We start from the raw sequence: 26280 nt of genomic DNA on the forward strand, positions 1-26280 counted from the left end.
AAAGATGTTGATTATACCAATACCAGTTTGTGGGCTATAGCTAATTAAGAGCAAGAACAATACCCCGCAAAAAGCCTAATCCAAGAAAGTGAAAAGTGAGAAGAGAAGAGAGAATAGCATACCGTTCGTTGGAATCGGACATGTATCATTAGATTGCCGTTGGTCACGGCAATGGCAGAGAAACTGGCCGGTGGAATTAGAACCGCATACCCCACCTGTTGCCTCACACGCCCGACAGGCAATCCCCAATGCATTGCTGTAATATTCCACCTCAAAACCTTTATCCGTTGCCTTTTCAACAGCCGGGGCTCCACCCTGAGCGTCTGCACGAAGAGCAGTAGCACTAGTCCGGAGAATCGGAACCTGGATATTGTTGTCGCAATCCCTTGTAAGTGCTTCAAGTTGGTTGTTCGGGAGGTATTCGTCTATGAAGTAAGCATTGACTTTCCCATCACCAACTTCTGGGCTGCAATTAAATCTATTTCGGACTGGTATGTCGTCGTTTTGAGGAGGACAGCCGTATAATATAGTTATGTTTTGATTGGTTGAAGCGTAATCAAACAAAGTGTAATTCAAGGTTGTATTTCTGAACTCCGGATGTGGAGGACAAGGACCATACCAAAGGTCCGACCTTGCAACGGTAAAGGTTCGAGAAGATGTGGCGATGTCTAGAACGCCGAATTCTATTCCTTCAATTTCGATAACCGGGTATTCATTGCTGAGGCAGCTGAGGTTGTACCCTGGATGAACTCCGCAATATTTAGGTCGGGTACCTCCCCAGAAAGGGAACGGAATGTTGACGCCACCACAGTTATATGTACGGTTGCAGACCTCAAAAGGATCATCTTCGTCGCAGTAAGACGGCGGTAGTATTGTTAAGAAGAAGGAGAGGAATAGGATGATAGTGATGGAAGAAAGAGAGAGATGGAAATCCATTGTTTAGAAGATCAAGTGATCAGAGATGGGTTATGTTGAATGGTGTGAGAGATCAGAGATGGGCGGGTTTTGTCATATTACCAATTTACATGTTGACCATTTATTTTAACTTTGACTGAGAAAGGTATGATTGTTAAATAAATTAATTTGTTAGAACTCTCGTATCAGAAAGAGACGACGAGACGCGGCTATTGACTTTCCGACAATTTCCTCTTGAGAAAGTTCGGTGGAAGCCAAGTTGGCGGGCGATAGACGTCTTTAGAAGATCGATGGCGAAGGTGACGTTACGAAAGCACCATACAATTTCCTTTTCAGGGCCGGGTATCGATCGGTTAGGACCGATTAATGGGCTTATCGGTCGATTAACTGATAAGTTATCTGTTAATCAAATCTTAATCGATTACCAACCGATAAGAAGTGTTAACCGAATATTATCGGTCATATCGGTAATCAGTTAACCGGTCGATTAAATCAGTTTGGGCTTTTGTAGGCTTTTACTAGTTGCAAATTTGGCCAAAAATTAATTGTTTTAGAGGTCCAAATATGTTTTGTTAGGCTAAAGCCTAAAATAGCTTATTAAAAATTAGTTATTTTAGAATATATTTTTGGATAAAATACCTTATTAAAGCTTTTTTTTATATTGATCCACCAAAATAATAAATATAAAATTCTAAAAAATTAAAAATTAAAATAGCTTATCGGTCATATTGGTCATATCGATTTTTCGATAAAAAATTTTTAACTGACCGATAAACTTATCGGTATAAAATTTTTAACCGATTACCGACCGATTAATATCGGTTCGGTTAAAGTTGATAATCGGTAATCGGTTAATTTGCCCACCCCTATATTTATTCCAATACACAAATAAAGGACAGAAATTTCGCTGTTCGACTTTTTCTTTTCTATTGCTTTCTTTCCACATTTCACATATCGATGGATAAGCCTGGTGGAGCAAAAGACTAAAAACCCTTTTGCAAATCATTTCTGCACAACTATTTTTATTCTCGAACAAAATTGCACCGACTAGCCTAACTAGAAGAAATCAAACTATTTATAATATAAATATATATGTAGGAACTGTGTCCAGTCTCCATCATTAGCATTGTTGAGAGTTACATCTATCTCATCGAAATCCCCTCTAATCATATATATATATATATATATATATATAAAAGCCGAGTTTTGATGTAGGGAGTGCTTAGAATTGCGTCACGTGTCCTCTTAACTTCATATCCCACGTCTCTCTCTCCCTCTATCTCCACTTAAATGTCTTAAATCTCTATCTCCACTTAATTTTTTTTTTTTTTTCTCTCTCTACCATAACCCAATGCATGCTTCTTCTTTTTTTGGCATGCCTCCTACCTCTTTTTTTTTTTTTTTTTTTGGCATAGTTTTATATCTGAATCGATTTTTTTTTTCTTTAATTAATTGTGCTAACTCTCACTCTCCCATAATCTCTCTCTCTCTCATAATTTATGTTTTAACTACTTTTTTTTTCCCTCTCCCATGCATAACCCAACGCACTACGTTCCTTGCAACATTCAAAACTCTTCTTGTTCTTTTTTCTGCATGCCTCCTACCTTTTTTTTATAAGTTACAACATCCAATATCCCAGATGACTCTCTCATTGTGTTTGTCTTTTAGTGCCTTTCAACATCTAAATCTCTCCACTTCAGGTTAGTGTGTTTTTGTTTTGACTTCTATTTTGTAATTGAGTATTACAAGTATTCAATAATAGCACAACCCTCTGCAAAAAAAAATTGTGATTGTTTATTTACTGTATTTGCATGTTCTTTTTTTTTTTTTTCCAGTCTATATGTGTGTATGTTTTTTCTTTAATAAAAATTGTAATTTCAGACTTAAAATAAATTTTTAATATATTTTATTGTGCTAATGCAAGGTTATATTGTGTTTTTGTATTGTTAATGTATTGTTAATCTAGATTAACGATTTAACTGTATTTTCTTTTTGTCAGTTTTGTCTTTTAGTGCCTTGCCACACCCAAAACTCATTTTACTAAGTGAACAATCTCGCTCTCTCAATTTTGTTACCATTCTTCAGGTTAGTGTGTTTTCGTTTGACTTTTAGTTTGTTATTAAGTATTATTTGTATTTAAGAATCAACCTTTATATTGCGTTTTTGTATTGTTAATGTATTGTTAATCTGAATTAACGATTTACATGTGATTGCTTTTGCGTTCTTTGGAAATAATTTGCAATAGGTGTTGAGGTATTTTCATTATTTTTTCTTAAGTTTTTAATTAGTTTGTTTACTTTGTTTTGTAGCATTAATTTCTTTATGTTGTGAGTATACAATTTTCTCCATACATTTTGTATGTATTATATTGCATTATGTTGATTATACCCTTTAGTTAAAATAATATTATATATTTTAGTTAAATTAGTTTGTTATTGAGTATTATTTGTATTTAAGAATCAACATTTCTTAAGAGCCGTTGTTGTTTTTAAATACAGCAATAAAATTTTTTAAAAGTCATGAATTTTATTTATAAGGTTTCTTTACTTTATTTTGTATCATTACTTTACTAAACGATTTGCAGGTTCATAATTAAAATTGCATTTTCAGAATTAAGATAATATATTTTTAAAAATATATTATTATGCTGATGGAACATTATAATGTGTTTTTATTTGAGTTTTGTGTTTTATATTGTTAAACTGGATTAACAATTTTATGAAAAAATTTACAGACCCTTTTTTGTGTTCAAATATCAATATATAGATATGAAATGCATGTTTTTTTGTGTTACTTTGATAAAAATAGATCAACCCTCTTAAAAAAACAAAAACAAAAACAAAAACAAAAACAAAGCAAAACAAAACAAAACAAAAAAAATGTAATTGTTTTTGTGAACTTTATAAATGAAGTGTTATATAATTATACTTTTTAGTTGAAATATTGAATTAAATGATGCGATTTAGAAATTTATTTTAAAAATAAATCAATCGTTCAATTTTATTTTTTATTTAAAAAACATAAACAAAGTAGATGTTTTGTCTCCCATTGATATATCTTAAGTTTTATTGTTAACATACAATATATCAACCTTTTTTAACAGCCAATAAACTGCTGTTGTTTTTAAAGACAACAATTAAAAAAAATTAAAACTCTTAATTTTATTTATATAGTTTCTTTACTTTATTTTGTATTATTAATTTATTTACTTTATTTTGTATCATTTTTTTTTCAGTATATATTTGTGTATGTTCAATTTAGAATTACGATAATATTTTTTTTTTAATTTTTTATATTTTATGATTCGGTACTAACACTATTTTGTTTTTGTTATGTTTTTTTTTTTTTTTTTTTCTTCAATCAGTACTCTTTTTGTATGATTTAGATAAAAAGTGCGACTTCCTAAGTAGTACTCTGTTTCTATTTTCATTATTCTTCTTACATTTTTTTTAATACATCATCTTTTTTCATTTTTCTTTTTTTGTAGTGATATGTTTTGTCTCGCATGGATATATCTTAAGCTTTATTTTAAAAACACAATATATCAACCTTTTTTAACGGTTGATAAACTGTTGTTGTTTTTATATACAACAATAAAAAATTAAAAATTAAAAATCTAAAATTTTATTTATATAGTTTCTTTACTTTGTACTGTAAAGTTAATTTATTAAAGGAATTGCATATATGTTCAATTTTTTTTTTTTTTTTTTTTCTTCTTTTAGTCTGTATGTGCGTTCTTTTTTCTTTTTCTTTTTTCACTTAGTATTCTGTTTGTATGTTTTTTCTTTGATGAAATTTGCAACTTCATAAATAATAATTTGTTTCTATATATTTTTCATTCTTCTTTTTAAATTTTTTATTCTTTGTTTTTGTAACATTAATTTCTTAATTTTCCTAATTTCGTTTTCCAGGTATCATTTATAAATTTTAAAACATTAGTTTGGTAGGAATTATAAAACATTACTCAAAACATGAATATACCACCAAGGCACACGACTATCATTTATAACATAAATTACTGTAACTATTTACAATATGCACTATAATATTATGTAAATTGTCTTTTAAATTAATGTCTGTAACTATTGAATACAGGTGATTGCTTTTGCGTTCTTTGGATATAATTTGCAATAGATGTTGAGGTATTTTCATTATTTTTCTTAAGTTTTTCATTAGTTTGTTTACTTTGTTTTGTAGCATTAATTTCTTTATGTTGTGAGTATACAATTTTCTCCATACATTTTGTATGTATTATATTGCATTATGTTGATTATACTCTGTAGTTAAAATAATATTATATATTTTAGTTAAATTTGATGTACTAAATGATAGGATTTATAGATTCGTCATTAATTTTTTTTCCTCGCAATTATGCAATAGGAAAATAGAAACAAAATGGAAAATACTAGACTTTCACGACATCGAAGGCGGATGATTATGAATGCATAAAAATCTAGGCAAGTTAGGGATTGCGACAACGTTCAATCAACGGATTCAATTGGTCAAAGTATGACAAATAATAGGAACGAAATAGAGAATGAGAGACGTTCACAACATAAACGATGTAAAACAAATCAAGGAGTTATTATTGTGGATAACGGAAGTAGCTCAAGCCAAGTTAGGGATGTCAACTGCATTCAACCAACATATTCAATTGGTCAAAATATGACAGAAGGTGGATCCAGCTATGGTTCAGGCACAAAAGATATTACAAGTAAATGACTTAACTAAATTTATTTGATAAAAAAATATGAAAAGCTTAGAACAACGTTAAATTTAATGCAACATTTCTTTCTTTCTTTACTTCTATTTCATACAGGGAAGTTTGTTGAACCTTGAAATTTTGGTGAACCATCATGTGTATGTGAATATTGCGGTACGATAGTATGGTATGAAGAAAGAACAACAAAATCTAGGAAGCCTCCTAATCCTAATTTTTCTCTATGTTGTATGGAAGGTCAAGTCAAGTTGCATTTGCTTAAGAAACCACTTATTATTCTTGAAGACTTGCTAAATCCTGCTGGTGGGCAGCGTTCAAAAAACTTTAAGGCACAAATAAGAAGTTATAATTCTATGTTTGCTATGACATCAATGGATAGGAATGTGGATAATAGTATTAACGATGGAAGATGTTGTTATATTTTTCGCCTTAATGGTCAAAACCACCACATAATTGGATCATTACTCCCAGGTGACGGCTTGAACCCGCGTTTTGCGCAGTTATATTTTTACGACACTGAAAATGAAGTTCCAAATAGAATGACTTCCTTGAATCGCTCTGACAAAAACCTTGACCGATCTATTGTTGATGTCCTGGTCCAAATGCTAGATGAATCAAATGTTTTGGTGAAGATCTTTCATATAACTAGAGATCGTTTTAAAGAAGATAATGTCCACCACTTAAGATTACGTATTATTGAATCATGATCAACCGATGGAAGAGAGCACAATCTTCCCACATGTTCTGAAACTGCTGCAATTATCGTCGGTGACATTGGTGTTGAGAATGCACATCGTGATGTTATTGTGGATTATAAAGAAGGTGGATTACAGAGGATCAACAAGTTGCATCCATCGTATATGGCATTGCAGTATCCTCTTCTATTTTCATATGGAGAGGATGGATTGAGGCTTGGCATTTTACATAGAAGTGTTAATGGAACTAGACATAACACAAGCAGTTATGTAACAATGAGAGAGTACTATGCATACCAGTTGCAAGAACGTCAAGGTGAAGGAAATACTTTGATATATAGCGGCCGCCTATTTCAACAGTTTGTTGTTAATACATATGTATGTATTGAAGGAATGCGACTTATGTGGGTAAGACGTAACCAAAGTGCATTGATGATTTAATTGTATAGTGGTATGAGGGATGTAGTTATGAGGGGAGATACCACCCCTGCATCTATTGGAGAAAGAATTGTTTTGCCTTCGACTTTTACGGGAAGCCCACGATATATGATTGATGATTGAGAATTATCAAGATTCAATGGCAATTTGTAGATGGACAGGCTATCTTGATTTATTTATTACTTTCACTTGCAATGCGAAATGGCCGGAGATTAAAAGCTTTCTATCTATGAATCCTGGTCAAAAACCTGAGGATCGACCTGATATACTTGGAAGAGTCTTTAAGATCAAGCTCGATCAGCTATTACATGACTTAAAGCATGGCCTACACTTTGGGAGATTACTAGCTGGTATTCTAAACTAACTGTTAAGTGCCAAAATATCCATATTTTAGCCCTTAAACTTATATGTGTTAATTCCTTAAGTATGTTAATTTGTGCTATTTTAGTTCTTTTATGTGTTTTCCATGCTTTTGTAGGCTTTTGGAAGAAAATGAAGTAAATCTGGAAGGTTTGGGCTCAAAGAGAGAAATTAGGTAAAGTTGGAGCTCTTGTGAAAATAGATCGATCACGGTTCCTACGTCGATCACCGGATTCCATACTAGAGGACAAAAGCAGCCAAGTGAGATCGAGCGCACACGGGTTGCAATCGATCGCACCCGTGCGCAAATGACAAATTAGTTGCAGCCAAACTCCTTTTTCCTTCCATATTAGGGTTTTCCAACTCCCACTTGTAATATGAGTAAAACCCTACAAATTTCCTAGGTTTACTAGTTTGTCAAGAACTTTTAAAACCTATAAATAGACCTCTTAGCTTCTAGGAATAAGTATGGAGAAAGAGGCACAAGCTCTGAAAAGGAACTGAAGGCTAGGTCAAAGGAGTTTGGGTTTTTCTTCTCTTCCACCTTTTATTTTCATTATGTAGTCTATATTTTCATTAGGGCTAGATTGAAGCCCTAATCATGTCTATTTATGATTGCAATATTGGCGTCTTTGCTACAATTATATTTTGGTATATTTAACTTGATTAATACCTATTATCTTGTATTCCTCATATGTGTTTGTCAGGCCAACATATACATGTGGTATGGACTAGTTAGTTAAATCAATTTGGATGACCGAGTCCGGGTTTAATAAAAGTAACAAAAGATATCCATGTCAGATTCTTGGATTAATTAACATGGGGAACCGAGAGTAGACACCCATGCCCTAGGCCTTGTGTGTTTGTCGATTTTCACAGATTTATGCTTTCTTAAAGAACAACTTAGTAGACACACATGCTAAATCCTTTAACAAATAAAAGAATTAGACTAGACACCCATGCCTAATTCGTTGCTTAGGAAAATCAATAGTTTAAGGAGTAGACACCCATGCCCTTAGGTTGGCAAGCATTAATTATACCGGTATAATTGGTGTATTGACATATTGTTATCTTAATTAGTCTGATTAGTGGTGGATATCAAAACCCTAATTCTTTTTAGTTTTAGTTTATCTTCTATTTTATTTCTTTAATTAATTCAATCGTGACAATTGAATTTTATATGTTTAATTAAATGGGAAATTACTTCTAAACATAATTTATCAATCTTCGTGGAAATGATCTCATATTTGCCTACTATACTATCGTTTGATCTTGTGCACTTGTGAGTAAAACGTACCAAGTATTTGCCTATTAATTTAAGTGGGTATTTGGCACAACAAGTTTTTGGCGCCGTTGCCGGAGATTGTGTTAAATTATGTCTTGAAATTTTTTTCCTTTAGTTTAATTCAGTTTCTTTTATTTATTTTTTTCTCTATTTTGTTTAGTTTTTAATTTTGTTTGTTTTATATTTCTATTTATTTTTGTTTAATTTTTATGTTTTGTTTTCCGTTTTTGTTTCTGTTCGCAAATCTAATTTAATTTGCGGTAGTGCGATCGAGCGCAGTCTCACTGCGATCGAGCACACTGCTGCCTGTAAAGCCTGATATGCTTATATTTTGCGACAGTACGCTCAAGCGTCCATTCCAGGGAGATTGAGAGTAACTGTGCAATCGAGCGCATAGCCAGACAGTAGTATTGAAGCTGCTGATTTCAATTTTGCTTTTATTTTTATTTTATTTGTTTTTCTTTTCTGTTTTCTTTTATTTTGCCATTTTTTTTTTAATGTTTCTGTTTTTAAAGTCTGTTAGTTTCTATTATTATTTTTGTGGTTTTAATTTTTCTCTGTTTTTTGTTCACAACTTTGAGCTACCATGCGGCAGTAAGATTGAGTGCACCTCCATCCAGCAGTACTGAAGCTACTGTACAATCGAGCTGAAGATGTTAAACTTAGCGCTCATGGGAGGCACCCCATAGTTTATCATATTATTTTTTATTTTATGTTTGTCTTTAGTTTTGTTTTTATTTCCTTTTTATTTGTTTTGGTGTTTTATTTTGCAGGAACAAGTGTGCTTTAATTCAAGTTTGGGGGTGTGCTATGAGTCATGCTATTCCAAACAATTTTGTCCATATCTCGAGTAAATTCTTTCCATGTTATAGACATATTGGAGACAATGTGTAATTTAAGTTTGGGGGTATGGGAGACACTTTACACACACTTTGTTCCAGTTTTATGTCATTTTTATTTTTTTGAAAAAAAAAATGTGAATATATATATATATATATATATGCGCATGTTCATGTTTGTCTTAAAAGTTTGGTTGATCTTAAAAATTGTGATTTGATTTCATTGATGAGCTTAAAATTTTGATCACATGATCTAATAATTGAGTTTTTCAGTTTGGTTACTTGCTTAGGACAATTGAGAATTCACATATTTGATATGATCTTACACAAGCACATTAGTACATAATTTGTGAGATATGACATGGAGTCTAATGTGTGTTTCTATGTCTTGGGTGAAACTAGATGATTTATTAGATGGATACTTTGGCATATATATATATGTGATAAAAAAAAAATAAAAAAAAAAGATCGTTGATAAGCTTTTCACTAAGTAACTGGACCTATTGCCTCAAAGCATTGAGTGTTCACGTCAAAAGGTGAAAATTTTTGATTTGGTTAATGTCATGGTTAGTTTGGTTTCATATCCTTTTTGACTCGCGTTAGTAAGTCCTAGGGGTGTCTCTACACCTAATGCCCTAAAATCATCTGGTTTGGGAGTCATTGACTTAACACTCGTTACATGGGTCAATTAGAAAGCTTAAGGGAACTAAGCATTGTATAACCTGACGAAGAAAAAGAAAAAAAAAAAGAAAAAAAAAAAAAAACTATGCCATTGTTATTCATTCTAATAAGGATTTCAGTGAACTTTGAAATATTGAGACATTACACATTGGAAATAATTGGAAGCTTCATATTTATGTGCTAGTTCACTTTACACTGTTTCAAACTTGTGATGCCTTAGCATATCTTCTGTAAGTGATTAAATTTTAAAATTCTAATTCATTATGAAGATGAAGTTTATCTTTTAAAGGTTGCTAATGAATGAGAATCATTGTTTTGAGTGATACCTTAATTTTTTTATAATATAAACTCTTGCATAATGTTTGTGTGTAACATTCCTGAAAAACCCTCACGAGATTTCACTTGTCCTTTAGGGAATTCCTATGGGTTTAAAAGGCTCGTTGCATATGCTAAATGCAATCGTACATCCACGAAAGATGAATTTATCTTTTTGTTTTCAGTTTTTCACTTTGTTTTTAGTTTTGTATTGCTAAAGGACTAGCAATATGTAAGTTTGGGGGTGAGTTAAGTGCCAAAATATCCATATTTTAGCCCTTAAACTTATATGTGTTAATTCTTTAAGTATGTTAATTTGTGCTATTTTAGTTCTTTTATGTGTTTTTCATGCTTTTGTAAGCTTTTGGAATAAAATGAAGTAAATCTGAAAGCTTTGGGCTCAAAGAGAAAAATTGGGTAAAGTTGGAGCTCCTGACAGTGTGATCGATCGCAGGTTCCTTGCGATCGAGCGCATTACCAGAGAGGACAAGCAGTGAAGTAGCCAAGTGCAATCGAGTGCACACAGGTTGCGATCGATCGCACCTGTGTGAAAGTTTCAAATCAGCTACGGCCAAACTCCTTTTTTCTTCTATATTAGGGTTTTCGAACTCCCACTTGTAATTGGAGTAAAATCCTACGAATTTCTTAGGTTTACTAGTTTATCAATGACTTTTAAAGCCTATAAATAGACCTCTTAGCTTCTAGGAATAACTGTGGAAAAAGAGGCACAAGCTCTGGAAAGGAATTGAAGGCTAGATCAAAGGAGTTTGGGTTTTACTTCTCTTCCACCTTTTATTTTCATTATGTAGTCTATATTTTAATTAGGACTAGATTGAAGCCCTAATCATGTCTATTTATGATTGAAATATTGGCGCCTGTGTTACAATTATATTTTGGTATATTTAACTTGATTAATACATGTTATCTTGTATTCCTCATATGTGTTTGTCTTGCCAACATATGCATGTGGTATGGACTAGTTAGTTAAATCAATTTGGATAACCGAGTCCTGAGTTTAATAAAAGTAACAAAAGATATCCATGCCGGATTCTTGGGTTAATCAACATGGGAAACTGGGAGTAAACACCCATGCCCTAAGCCTCGTGTGTTTGACAATTTCCACAGATTTATGCTTTCTTAAAGAACAATTTAGTAGACACCCATGTTAAATCCTTTAAGAAAGAAAAGAATTAGAGTAGACACGCATGCCTAATTCGTTGCTTATGAAAATCAATAGCTTAAAGAGTAGACACCCATGTCCTTTGGTTGGCAAACATTAATTATACCGGTATAATTGGCGCATTGGCATATTGTTATCTTAATTAGTCTAATTAGTGGTGGATATCAAAACCCTAATCCTTTTTAGTTTTAGTTTATCTTTTATTTTATTTCTTTAATTAAATTCAATCGTGACAATTGAATTTTATATGTATAATTAAATGGAAAATTACTTCTAAACATAATTTACCAATCCTCGTAAGAATGATCTTATATTTGCCTGCTACACTATCGTTTGATCTTGTGCATGCACTTGCGAGTAAAACATACCAAGTATTTGCCTATTAATTTAGGTGGGTATTTGGCACAACACTAACCATTTTTGTTATTTTCTAATTTTTAATTTTTATACCTAACATAATTAAATTTCTATTGTGCTTACAGTTGTCTACACTATTGAATACCAAAAGAGAGGATTGCCTCATGCTCATATATTGCTTTTTCTACATCCCGAGGACAAAAATCCAACACCAGTAGAAATAGATAGGATAATCTCTGCAGAAATTTTGGATTTGAACAAAGATCCTCAAGCTTATGATGTTGTCAAATAATTTATGGTACATGGTCCTTGCGCCTCTATAAATCCAAAATCAAATTGTATGATTGGCAACAAATGTAGTAAGCATTTTTCAAAGAAATTTTACTCTGAAACTACAGTTGATAAAGATGGCTTTTCAATGTATAAAAAGAGGAACAATGGAAGATTTGATGAAAAAAATGGTGTCAAACTTGACAATCGATTTATAGTTCTTCACAATATTGACTTACTGGTGAAATATCAGTCACACATAAAATATTGAGTGGTGTAATCGTTCAAGGTCTATCAAGTACTTATTCAAATATATAAATAAAGGACCTGATCGTGCAACTTTAATTATTGAAGAAAATCTACACGTCAATGGATCTACTGGAATACAACATGTGATAGATATCGATGAAATAAAATCATATTTAGATTGTAGATATGTGTCGGCTATAGAGGCATGTTGGAGAATCTTTTAGTTTGAAATTCATTATCGAGAACCTGCAGTTGATAGGTTAAATTTTCATCTTAAAAATGAACAACCAGTCATGTTTGATAATTCAGATTACTTAGTTAATGTTTTGAATCAACCGAATATTAGAAAGACTAAATTTATTGAATGGATGAAAACAAATGCTTTGTATGAAGAAGCAAGAGAATTGACTTATTCTGATTTCCCTTCCAAATGGGTTTGGCATAACAAAGACAAGGAATGGAAATTGAGGAAGCAAAGATTATGTGTAGGAAGGATATTCTACTCTCATCCTGGAAGTGGTGAACGATTTTATTTGCAAATGTTGCTTAACATTGTTAAAGGACCTCGGTCTTTCGAGGAAATAAGAACTATAAATAGTGTGTTGTACCCAACTTTCAAGGCAGCATGTTACGCTCTTGGTTTGCTTGATGATGATAAAGAGTGGCATGAAGTTTTAAATCATGCGTCTTATTGGGTTTCAGGGAAGCAACTTCGTGAACTTTTTGCAACAATGTTGATTATTTGTGAGGTTGCTTACCCTTACAAATTATGGATTTCAAATTGAAAATTGTTATCTGATGATATTCTACAGCGAGAAAGAAGAATTTTACGATATAATGACCTATATCTTAGTGACTCACAATTACAAGACTATGCACTTTGTGATATCGAACAGTTATTGAACAAAAATGCAAGGTCTTTGAGAGAATTTGAGACAGTGCCATATCATAACACATTACTTCTTAGTCAAAGTACCAATAGATTATTGCAAGAAGAATTGGATTATGATATGGTTGTTTTGGCAGAGGAGCATATCAAACTTCTTAAGGGTCTAAATTATGAACAAAGAAAGATATATGATGCAGTAATTGGATTAGTAATAGAAGAAAAGGGTGGTGTTTTCTTAGTTTATGGACATTGCGGCACTGAAAAGACTTATTTATGGAGAACCTTGATATATCGATTGCGCTCAGAAAGGAAAATAGTCATTGCAGTTGCATCATCTAGGATTGCAGCATTATTGTTACCTAGTGGAAGAACTGCTCATTCAAGGTTTCAGATACCGATTAATGTATCAAATAGCTCAACTTGCGGATTAAGCAAGGTTCACAACTTGCAAACCTAATGGCAAGAACGGATCTAATAATTTGGGACAAAGCTCCTATGACTTATCAAAATTGTTTTGAAGCTGTTGATCGTTCACTAGGAGATATTTTACGTTTTAGCGATCCACAAAGTGAAGTAAAACCCTTCGGAGGAAAGACAATTGTTCTTGGTTGTGATTTCCGACAAATATTACCGGCTGTATCTAAAGGCCGAAGAGAAGAAATAGTTGAGGCATCAGTTAACAGGTCTTCATTATGGAAGTATTGTACAATTTTTACTTTGACAAAGAATATGAGACTTGAACAAAATCTCAATGATAATGCAGCAAAAGAATTTGAAGAATGGATTTTGAAAATAAGTGAGGGCGAATTAGATGACAGTGAAGGTGAAGCATTGATTAAGATACCATCTGACTTACTAATTCCACATCGTACTCATCCTATTAATGATATTGTGGATGCTATCTATTCCGAGTTGCAAACTAAATACACCGATGCAAAGTATTTAGAAGATAGAGTGATTTTAGCTCCAACAATGATGCTGTGCAAGACATAAATGATTATATAATTGATCTCATTAACGAAGGTGAAGAAACATATCTCAATGCAGATTCAATATGTAATACTGCAAGCAACATTCAAGACCAAGAGCTTATGTTTCCAGTAGAATTCTTAAATTCATTGAACTTTCCTAGTATTCTAAACCATAAATTCAGACTTAAAGTTGGAATCCCTATAATGTTACTTCGTAATTTAAATCAAAGCGCTGGACTTTGCAATGGTACTAGACTTTTGATTACTCAATTATCAAAGTGGGTGTTAGAAGCTAAAATCATATCGGGAACTCATTTTGGACATAAAGTATTCGTTCCACGAATACTTTTATCTCCTTCCGATTCTAAATTGCCTTTTGTACTGAAAAGAAGACAATTTCCAATATCTATTTGCTATGCTATGACTATTAATAAAAGTCAAGGCCACTCATTGCAACATGTAGGCCATTTTCTACCTAAACCTGTCTTCAGCCATGGTCAATTATATGTCGCTATATCTAGGGTTACAAGTAGGAATGGCCTTAGAGTATACATTGCAGATGAACATTATGGTGACAATTTTCATACAAAAAATATAGTATACAAGGAAATTTTCAACAATTTACCTAGAGGTAACATTTAGTATAGATTTGAGTCTTACATTGTAACTTGATTTGAAATGCCGAGATTCTTTCCTAGAAATATAAGTAAACCTAACTAATATAAATTGTGTGCAGGTACGGAATCATATCAACATGACGTACACACCTCTGAATCAAATATCAACCGAGAAAGACTCATGGAATGTGAAAGTTAGAATAATAAGGATGTGGGATGCAGTTAATGTAGCAAATGGCAATGAGCTTTTCAGCCTTAATGATAATGGCTGATGAAAATGTAAGTTGGTATTCATTTTTTCTCAATTAAATCATTTTCAAATATAAAATAATAAATTCGTGAAACAAATTTTTTTTTTCTTTTTTAGGGAACACTAATACATACATGTATTAGAAAGAATTTCACTCAGCGTTTTTGACCTCTCTTCAATGAAGGATGTATTTATGCGGTCAAAAATTTCATAGTCGAGGAATATAGAGCAAAATACCGTCCAGTGCAAAACCATGTCAAAATACTTTTTATGTCGACAACATTAATCTCTAAGATCCATGGAGTAGATCATTCCATACCTGAACATGGATTTGAGTTGGCTAATTATGAAACAACAAGTCGTTGGAATGGTGTTACTTATTTGACTAGTTTATCAATCCTTTATTTTCATATATTTGAAAATATATTTACAAATTATTAAAAATGATACAAAATGAAAATTCAATACTAACTTTATTTGAATCAATTTCTTTGATTTGCATATGTAATTGGTAGGTTAGAATCAATTGGAGTTATTGAGGAGATTAATTCAAAAGGTTGTCTTACAAAAATTCGAAAAATTAAGTTGTTACTGGAAGAGTAAAACATAATTTTTATTTTCATAAGTAATATTCTGTTTCTATTTTCATTATTCTTCTAACATTTTTTTTTAATACATACGATGAGCTTTTGAACCCTAAAAATCATAACTTCATATCAAATAAAGATAACATAAAGTAAAAATTGAGATACTAACTTATGGTTATCTACCATGTTAGAAACATATGTTTGCAAATAACTTTGTGGGGATTTACCGCACTGGAAATAGATGAGGATTTGTATAATAATTATACAAGTCCCATCATTGTAATAGTAACTTCAACTACTGTGAAAATTTTCAGAGGTAAGTATTTTACTCACTATATTTAAAAATCATATAATGTGTATTTCATTTTGCATATGTTAATGGATTTCTCTTTGAAAATTTTGTAGATGAATACAACTTATCATCAACAAGCGCAACAAGGGTGTACATGAACCTTAAAATACCTGAAGTTTCCAGTGTTCTTGACAAGTACAAATATTCACAATTTTTATTTTTATTTATTTATTTTTTTTACAAAGAAAATGGAAACTAAACCCATATATATGTTTTATAATGAATAGGTTGAACAATGTCACGGTAACGGATTAAGGAATTGAAGAAAGAACGGCCACCAATGATACCAGGCAAAGAACTAGCCTTGCATAATAGAAAGACCATAACTGAAATAAAACAAATGGGTTCAAAATTAGAGACAAAGGTATGAGCCCTTGATCAAGTGTAATTCTAAGATCTAAATCTTAACCTATAATATCACTAATATTGTATCATTTATTTTACTTTTAAAAAACTTAATATTGCAGGAAGTATTAATTATATGTTTATGCAAAGTCAATAGAATAGACACCAAGTTTGGATGGTACTATGTTGGGTGTCTTACATGCAAGACGAAGGTTAAGATTATAAGAGGATGTTTTTGGTGTGAACGTTGTCAAGTGAAACCTAAACATTCTGTACCAAGGTAAAAATAAAAAATAAATAAATAATTACTATTTAATATGTATGTATATAAATATATAGTTCCTACTACTAATCAATTTGGAAATGAAGCAGGTATAAGATACAATTAGAAGTATCCGATACAAGTTATTCAGCAACATTTGTTGTGTTTGACAAAGAGGCTGAAAAACTTATAGGCAAGACAGCAAACGAACTTGCAAACATGCAAGATGAGGTAACAAAAATCTAAAAAATTCGCATTACCATTGCATAAACAAAAAACAATACAACATACTCTAACCTATTATAACATTATTCTCTTTTATATTTTTATAGGATTTGAATGACAATATGTTACCAAGAGAAATTGAAAAAATTGTTTCCCAAGAGCATATATTTCAATTGCAGCTTAATGATTATAATTTGATAAGAGGATCGGAGAATTATACTGTTTCAAGAATCTTTGAACCACATGTTTCAAATATCCAAAAGGTCCCATTTCATTCTATTTATTTATTTATCTACACATTATTTTCCTACATAAGTTATGCATCTTCTAATGAAATTTAATGATTACAGGAAACTCCATTAAATCAGCACATGCCTCTAATTACAACACTTGAGGGGTCCAGCTCTGAAAACGAAGATGAACAAATCTTTACTCAAAGTTCTTCCATGTCTTTTTCCTTACCTATTGAAGATATAGAAACAACTGATGATGATGACGACGACATTCCGATCAAATTGCTTTGCAAAAGAAAGCAACATACTCAACACAAGTTTGATCAACAAAAAGTTTCAAAACATTGATTGAGAAATAGTTCAAGGATTTTTTTTTTAATGCATTTTTTTTTTCTTTTTTAATTAGAATTCAAACTGTTGTCAATTTATCTTTTTAAGGTTCAAAAGCATCATGCTTACAAACTAAGTAAATGACGCGGGCTTCAAGAGATGGAATTTTGGTACAAGTTGATGTAATTGTTCTTAATATTAATATTACTATAATTGTTCTTAAGTTTTCTCAGCACTTTATGAATCTACAAAGTTTCCTATTAGTTTAAGCTTTTGGGATAAGTGGACAGGCCATTTAGCAAGGATTGGGATCCTCTCTAGTCCAAATGGACTAGAGGGGAACCGGTTCTCTTTAGCATAGGGGCAAAATTGTCCCAAATTTTTTTTTTGGACAATTTTGCCCCTACTTTAACAAGAACCAGCTCCCATCCAATCCATTTAGATGGAGAGGATCCAAATGCATTTAGCAACTACCCAAAGTCGCCTATGCAATTAATTGATCTGTGGCATTTAATTATAATTGCTTTCAAGTTCTTGAACAGAAGTAATTAGGATCTTGACTACTATAGAACCAACAAGGTCACAGGAGTCAGACAATCAAACATACAAAAATTACTTTCAACCTAGCTAGTAATCACTTTGGTTACGTGGGTTCGAGGTTATGTGTCTATATATATATAGACACATATATACGTAGCGTTTTTTGTTTTTAGTAGGCTGCATACGTAGCCTTAGAAAAAAGTATAGAAGGGATTTGGAATAGCTGATGTAGTTTTAAGATTTTTATGAGGACAGAGAAAATAAAGTTAAATTTAGACCATTGAAAAAATTAGACCATCTATATATGCTGTAATTTTTTTACATCATCTAAGCCCAACCCAAGCTGCTGGTTAAATACTAATGAAGGTTGACGATGATGTAGATCCACCATCTCTATTGTGTCTCTCATTGGATTTGTGAAGATTCTCCAATCGAAATCTTTTGAAGATAAATCTAATTTCTTATGCCAAACTCAGCATGACACGCACCTCCCTACCATCCGTCAATGTTTTATGTTCTGTGAGTTTTGTTTCTATTTTATTTTCTCATGTATTTTTCTGTTTCTTTGTGTTTCGTTTTTGGGTTTGTTTTCTTCTTTCTAGATTTGATTTCAGTAGCAATCTATGGGGTGAAGGTTTTGTTGTTTTCTACGGTTTTGTGTATATGAATCCTTAAGAGTAACAGTATTAAGTTTTTGGTCAGTCTTTTGTTTTCTTTTGATTCTTTTCTAGTAGTAAATCATTGACCAATGCAGAGGAGTTTTCAAGCATATAGAAGAATTGTCAGTGTGGTAGAGGTAGTAAAGGGAATTACGATTGGAAATACACTTGTAGCGGAGATGAGAAAGGTTGGAAATGAATGACTGAGCAGCAACTAGAGACGTGATTTGTCAGAATTTGCTGTAGATTCAAAACTGATGGGGACGGAGTGTCTTGTAATAACCCAAGAGGTTATTGTATGTGTTATAAATAGTATTTAGATTGTGGAGATTCCAAATTATATCATTGGCATTGTATTGAGAGACCATTTTGCTCATTTAATTGTTATATCAATGAAAATATATCGTTCAAAAAATACTAACAAAGGAATGAAGGCATTGGTGTTAGGTACAAGAGCCAGCCTAGCTAGAAATCTTGGAGCGAGTTTATATAAAGAATAAAGTGTTTTTTTTTTTTTTTTTTTTTTTTTTAATGGGGTTGGCAAAAGAGAGTTAGAAAAGTGAAAATTTTGAAGGCAAGACGGAGCGAAGGTTTGAGATGGACAATAGTTGCCAAAGAACGATCCAATTAAGGTTCATTGAGCAAAAGAAGCAGAAGCCAATTGGGGTTTGCTTTATATTTCTCAATAGTTTTTAGGGACCAACTGATAATTTTTTCTGATTTAAATACGTTGTCTTCAGACAAAACTTGTTTATTTAACAAATACACTACTTAAAATGCATATATTATAAGTACTGTTGGCCTTTCGAGAAAGCCAAACTCACTTTTAAAAGCAACTACTTGGCTACTTGCTTACTTCTTTCAATAAGTGCAGCAAAACTCAACTTCCATGACCTTAATATATAATTAATATCACACACACACACACACACACACACACACACACATATATATATATATATATATATAGACATCTTTTCGCTTACGCGATTCTGGGAAGATTGAGTCCACATAGTTTTCCAGCTATGAGTAATAATGAATATAGAAAAGACAAATGCAAAAGCTTTCCATGGCAATGAAAGTAAAGACGAAATATATTATATATGCAGTGTTCAAAACGAAAGAGTTCAAAACAAAAGAACAGAGAAAACGAAATACATGATGAAGACAAAACGTCTAAGGGCTTGTAGTGCTAAGAAAAATCTACCAATATTTGAACATCCAAGGCAACTTGAAATCCCAGTTGTTAGGAGATAAAACGGTTATGAAATTTTTACCAGAGTACATTAATATACATAATTGAACACAACTCTAGCCTAAAAGCCTAAACTGATTAATGGGCTAAGGTCTATTTAAGTATATTAACTACTTTATTATTATTATTATTATTATTTTTTATTTTTTATATATATATTTTCTTAATGTGGGACACAACACTCACAAGGGCACCCACAACACCAGTTTCAAATTCTTAATTCTAACTAATTCCAGAGCCTGTAATTGCTCAAACTAGACAACTTATTTTAAATGAACCGACAAGAATATATCATGTCTTCTATTTTTATAAAATAAATTTTAAAAGAATTTCTTCCACCAACCACCCCCTAGGACTTTTGGCCGTGCACAGTGGACAAACCCTAAGCTAATTTATAAGGTGGCCGGGAAACCACCCTTAAAAGTTTTGAGGGACCACTATTAAATTCATTTTTCGTGAGCATCACACTTCAAAACTTTTGAAAGGCTTAATTCCCCTCCCAGTGGTCAAACCACCTACAAAGGCTTTTATGGGTAGTTAGTCACACTCTCTCGTAAGAGTTTTGAGAGTGATGTGGCTACCCTAAAAAAAAAATTTACAACTGATTTGCCAAACTTTAAATAAAAAAAAAAAAAAAGAAAAGAAAAAAAAGATAGGTTTAACAGTGGTCGACAAGTACTCCTTAAGATGAAGGGCCTGAAATTCTCAAAATTTTAATCGTTCATTTAAAATAAACGCTTCTTTAAAGAGGCAATCAACAACCCTAGAACTTAGATTGGAGGTAGTCAAGTCCCCTAGGCTAAAATGGAACATGATCTTCTCTAGTTCATTTGATCACAATTTGGCTAAAACGTATTGAGTATAAATAAATGATGCGGCATAATTACCATAGTTGATTAAAATAAAATTTTAGAATTTACAAAACCTACAATTTTAACAATTAGAGAAATGACAAAAATTTTCTCCAAACTAGTCTAGAGGAAATATTCTCAAACCCATTTAAAATAGTGTCAAGTGTCTATAAACATTTAAAATATTAGTTTAAGTTAGTAAACTGCTATTAATGACCTTAAGAATTTAATGCGCATTTTAAATATTTATAGACAATTGACACTATTTTAAATGAGAGAAAGATTTTCTCTACTAATTTAAAGGAAATTGATGTCCTTAGAGAAAATCCTTTCAACATAATCCAAAATCAGTGAACATTTCATATGGGCATAAATTAGAATGAACGTAGGTCCCACATGAGAACAACTGAACAAGGTAGGCCATGTAATCATCCCTTTGAATTCTTAACAATTCAAGTGGCCGGGTCTAACATCAGACTAGGCAGCTCATTTAATCAACTAATCATGTCATTAATTTGACTTTCTATTCTTTTCTTTTACTGTTATCACTTCAACACTCCCCAAAATAAAAAAAATAAAAAAAAAGCCTGGTCAATCCGAGAGATATACGTACCTTTGCAACGTTCACCATTGATGCTGCCATCCCTGCAAAAGCACAAGAACTTGTCCTCCTTGCCTGTGTTGTTGTACCCACAATACCCACCGGAGCTCTCACAGGCACCACAATCCTTAAGCGGCTTCCAATCAAGCACAAATCCATTCTTTATTGCCCCAGCAAACCCCTCACTACTCAAATTGCGAGTATCAATCTCCGTCTTCTTCACGGCAGCCACCACCTTCTCGCAAATATTTGCCCATTCGAACCCCGCCGTCTCCTCCCCCTCGACAAAAACAAACCCTCTCCCGTCTTCATGCTTTGAGGGTTATTGAATGTCCAAAACTAATTGCTTTGATGGCAGATGAAGGAAATGAGCAGCCACAACCGAATTTGCCATCCACATGCAATGGCATGGAATATTTACCCAAGGCAATGGTGTACAACAACAAATGTCTTAAGCGTATTTATATTCATGGATGTGATTCACTAACGCAGATTGCAATAGGCCAGCTACCTCCAACTCTAAAGTGGCTAATTATAAATGATTGCAAGAATATGTTGATTTTGCTGTACGAGGATGATACCAACGGTTGCAGTAGCAACACATCTCTTCTTCAGTGCTTGAGCATTCAGGATTGTCATCCCTCAAATCTTTAACATCAAGCGGAGAATTACATGCAACACTTAAACTCCTCAGCATTATTAATTGTCAAGAGCTGGAGTCAAGAGCTGGAGTCAATAGCGAAGAGTTTCCATGAAAACTCGTCTCTTGAGGAGATTGTTATTTGGGGTTGTAAAAACCTTAAATCTTTACCCATGGGCATAGACACCCTCACCAATCTAATTCGAATTGAGATCCGAGAATGTTCAACCCTTGTTTCGTTCCGAGACGAAGGGTTGTTGCTCCCTGTCAACCTTGAAGATTTGTTGATTTTTGATTGTGAGAAAATGCAGGCCCTACCCAACTACATACACAACATCACCTCTCTTGAAGCATTGCAGATTTGGCAATGTCCAATGGTATCCTTTCCAGAAGAAGGTTTTCCCACCAATCTAACTTTTCTTCAAATTTGGGATGGCAAAATCACTGAGTCCTTGCTTAACTGGGGGTTGCACAAGCTTACCTCTCTTAGACATCTTGTAATTAGAGGTGGATGTCCGCATTTGGAGTCCTTTCCAGAAATGATGCTGCCTGCATCTCTAACCAGCCTCTTCATCAGAGGCATCCCGAATTTGAAATACTTATCTTCAAAAGGCTTTCGATACGTCTCCTCTCTTAAAACATTGAGAATTGATTGGTGCGAAAACTTTAAGTCCTTTCCAGATGATGGCCTGCCACCCTCACTCTTGCATCCTTCCATCATATGCTGTGACAACTTTACGTCCTTCCCAAAGTATGGCCTGCCTCCTTCACTCCATCGACTTGATATTGCAAACTGTCCCCTGTTAAAAGAACGCTGCAAGAAAGTTCACGGACAAGAGTGGTTAAAGATAGCCCACATCCCATGCATTCAAATTGATGGTAGGTTCATCTAATACCCAGAAGAGGAGAATTAGCCCCTGGATCAAAATAGACTACATGTTTTGTTTTGGTCGGAATTGAAGCCTTACGTATAAATCCAAAGGTCAGTTTATTGCCATGTTAGCTCTTTTTTTTTTTTTTTTTTTTTATTTTATTTTATTTTATTTTTTTTTTATTGGGACTGTTCTTTGATTTCTAATGCATTCGGGGTCACCATCCTCTGAATGGGAAGATCCTTTGATTGTCTTCTGACTGTTGGTGTTGGAAAGACCCTCTTGTTGCTGTTCTTGTTGGTTTGGTAAAGGTTCGACTATTCTTGTTGGAGTCAATGACACAAGACGGCTTTCGACCATTGAGTCTTTCATTATTAATTGCTATGTTGCTGATCCTTACAGATTTGCGAGTCATTACAGAAAGGTATGTATCTGGATGTTTTTCTTCTTTGTATTGTTTCCTCCTCAATCAAAGAATACATTAATGGACACAATAATGGTAAACATTTTTCTAGTAAACTAAGATTGGTGAAATGGTTTTTGATGCGCTGGTTACAGCACTGCCAATGTCTGAGGGAGGTGAAGAGACGCAACTTAAAAGGATTGCGGAACTGCATGTGTGGAGTCCACTGGCTGACCGCACTCAAACTCAAGATTCTTTACAATTTTTTGTGTGAATTAATTTTGCAGGCTGAGAATCTGATTTTGGGCAGCTGCTGGGACATTCCTGCTAAGGTATTGTGCTAGTCTACTTTGTACGTTAGCTTCTGGTTTTGTTTCTGCGCTATGGTCCTTCTCTGGGGGTGTATAATCTGGTTGATGTGGATTGTTTTTGATGGTGGCGGAGTTTTATTGGGATGTTTTCCAGCTAAATTGTGAGTGTCTTTCGCTCTGTTTCTCTCTGTTCTGAGTAGAGAAATTGAGTTGCTACTAATTTTTGGTGTAAAGTTGAATTGTTGTTTGTTTCCTGGTGTGTATAGCGTGGTTAGTTATGGTTCTAATTTGGTCAGGTTGTAATTGCTAGAGGGACCATTGTATTCTTTCTTTTGGTATAAAATTTTCATTCATCAAAAAAAAAAAACACTCTTATCTTTGTGCAATTTGGATTCATTAGTTTTTGCACAACATTATAATTACAGAATTCAGTGAGATCAACCTCAATAAATTCATTTTGTTACAGTGTGTAGCAGAAAAGCAGATAAAGCAAACAAACTAAGCTGCAGCTACAGCTTTGTCAAAGTTGTTTTCTCTATTGATTGCACATTTTATGTTGTAGGTTGTTCTTCCGCTGGAGAATCGACAGCCACTTCTTCAGTTTCTCACAATGATTTAGGTATTTTGTTCTTTCTAGTGCTTCTTCTACTTGTTATTTAACTTTTCGGAACCATTTTTACAGTGTCATTTTTTCTGGCCTGCGTCACTTGACAAAAACTTGGTCCCTTTGTTGAATTTCTCACCAGTGAGGCATTTGTGGAAGTAGCAAGTAAATAACCCTCTTTGGGCGTCAACATGTTCCTTCATTAGATGGCCTACACTATAAAGTGTTGTAGTAACGCCCACAACAGCTACTATACTTTCATTTGAAAGGGTTCCATGCCATATGCCATGAAGCTACACCATCAGGCACTTGTGAAAGGCCTGCTGCAATATTTGATTAGATAATCTGGATTGGCTTTGCTTTCCCTGTTTTCTCACCAGTGACGGGATGATCAAGGGGTTCCTGATACCAAATTGCAGAAATGCTACTGCGTATGGATTTATCATTCCAACCTTGATGTGTTGACCTCATATTGATATATCATAAGAGCCACTTGCACTGATTGAATATGTTAGCTTTATTTTGATTGGCTTGATTTGTTGCCCAAATTGTCATGCATAAGATGTTCTTTGTGTATTGCAGGTGACGTGTTAGAAACTGGTTTTTGTTGAAGAGTCACAAAGAAGCTCATTGACATTCTCGACTGTAGACTGTCCGAACGAGCCAATACATGAAGTCTCACAGAGAGCCTTGTTGGCTATCTCGTCTGCAACATGTTCGAATGAGCTGAACTTAACGTGTTACAGAAGGTCTCGTCTATAGTTGCATCTGCACCCTGTCCGGACGAGTTGGCTCAAGAAGCCTCACTTGCCTCATCTGTAGTAAATTCTTGGGTCTTTTATATTGAACTTCTATAAATGTCTTATGCACGAATTCCTAAGGTGAAATCAGCTGGGTCCTAAGAGAGATACAGAGATGTTGAGCTTGAGCTTTTTCTCTCTCTTAGAGTTATTTGTTGTGTCTTCATCCACAAATCCAAAACAATCGAAGCCTATCGGAGTTCCGATAAAGGAGATCACATAGAAGAAACGGACAAGTGGGTCACTTATCTAGCACACGAGATTGTCAAGTACAAAGGTTTTGTATGCTTTGACATTGTGTAAATTTTTGTTTTTTTATAATAAAGTAATTTCTTGGGTTTGATTGTCTCGGAGAGGTTTTACTTTTAGAAAATTCTCTAAAAGGTTTCTTTTTTGTAACCAAATATCTGTCTCTTTAATTTATAGCTTTTATATATATTTAGTGAATGGTTGCATGCTTAATATTTTTAAATTTAGTATATTGTTGATAAACACTTATTTAACCTCCATTCTAGGTGTAAAATGGAGTCTATTATGTTTTTCAAAATAGTTTACAGGATCATAGTAGATACAGAATGTATTTCTTACTCCTGTGATCTCTATGTAATGCTTAGGCAAAACCATTTCTGTAATTCATAGTTACTGCATTGAGAGCTTAACAACTCGCAAATAGTGCTCATGTTACATTTCTCATTGCTTCATACAACTGCCAAGAGTTAAACAATTACTAATAAACAAAATTTTGAGTCTAAAATATTATTTCAAGTCCTACGGTTAAGAATTCTCACTTTAATTACCACATGATTTTTTTTAAAAAAACTACCTAAAAGTAAGAAGCCCCACCATCAAAGAAGTCTTAAGGTGTTTCTTTGTAAGTGTGAAAACTATTTTGAAAACAATTATCCAAAAACAGGAAAATAGCTCTCTGTTTTTGTTCTTGAAAGCAATTTTCAAACATGGAAACAAAAAACGATTTGCCAAACGAGCCCTATTTCCACCTCTACTCAATGTAGTGCACGGCCACATAGGGGAAGACTAGGATCAAACTCTAGGCGCCTACAAAAGTAGTGGCGTGGCGCATAGGACTAGCCCAATTGCACTCATGCCCTTTTGGGTCTCTTGGTTTTATTCTAGCCAAACTCCCTATCTCTTCTCTTTGACTGTGTCTTACATAAAGCCAAATTCCTTTCATAAGGAAAAATCTCGTCATTATCTTTGTAATTGACAATTCCACGTTTACATAACAAGAAACTTTGCTGTTTATAATGCCTTGGGTATTATGGTTTAATGAATTGAAAACCAAGGACCCTTTTGTTATTCAAATTCTTTCATATCCAACGGTTATGTGCAACTGAAATAACAGACTGAAGAAATATGTA

General features: G+C 33.2%; 3 protein-coding genes across 3 annotated transcripts in view; 2 read left to right on the forward strand and 1 right to left on the reverse strand.

Moving 5' to 3' along the window:
- Nucleotides 1-936, reverse strand: part of LOC132183854 (LEAF RUST 10 DISEASE-RESISTANCE LOCUS RECEPTOR-LIKE PROTEIN KINASE-like 1.2) — a 7174-nt gene extending 6238 nt beyond the window's left edge. Inside the window, exon 1 of the mRNA XM_059597310.1 lies at nucleotides 123-936. Within this exon, the coding sequence (XP_059453293.1) occupies nucleotides 123-936 (814 nt within the window). The remainder of the gene's footprint in view (nucleotides 1-122) is intronic.
- Nucleotides 937-12672: 11736 nt separating this feature from the next.
- LOC132185292 (uncharacterized) lies at nucleotides 12673-13650 on the forward strand. The gene is made up of 2 exons (XM_059599086.1): nucleotides 12673-13053; nucleotides 13117-13650. The coding sequence occupies exons 1-2, from the start codon at nucleotides 12673-12675 to the stop codon at nucleotides 13648-13650; spliced, it is 915 nt and encodes a 304-aa protein (XP_059455069.1).
- Nucleotides 13651-13688: 38 nt separating this feature from the next.
- Nucleotides 13689-15053, forward strand: LOC132185294 (uncharacterized). Its single transcript, XM_059599087.1, has 2 exons — nucleotides 13689-14147; nucleotides 14901-15053. Exons 1-2 carry the CDS (start codon nucleotides 13689-13691, stop codon nucleotides 15051-15053), a joined length of 612 nt encoding a protein of 203 aa, XP_059455070.1.
- Nucleotides 15054-26280: the final 11227 nt, after the last annotated feature.

Source organism: Corylus avellana, chromosome ca6 (genome assembly GCF_901000735.1).
Source record: "Corylus avellana chromosome ca6, CavTom2PMs-1.0".
NCBI classification, from domain to species: Eukaryota; Viridiplantae; Streptophyta; class Magnoliopsida; order Fagales; family Betulaceae; genus Corylus; species Corylus avellana.

Coding starts and splice junctions, on each gene's coding strand:
- LOC132185294 (XM_059599087.1), top strand. CDS start 13,689: ATGACTTATCAAAATTGTTTTGAAGCTGTTGATCGTTCACTAGGAGAT. Junction 14,148..14,900: donor CAAAGTATTTAGAAGATAGA/GTGATTTTAGCT, acceptor AATTGTGTGCAG/GTACGGAATCATATCAACAT.
- LOC132185292 (XM_059599086.1), top strand. CDS start 12,673: ATGAAAACAAATGCTTTGTATGAAGAAGCAAGAGAATTGACTTATTCT. Junction 13,054..13,116: donor CAATGTTGATTATTTGTGAG/GTTGCTTACCCT, acceptor GATATTCTACAG/CGAGAAAGAAGAATTTTACG.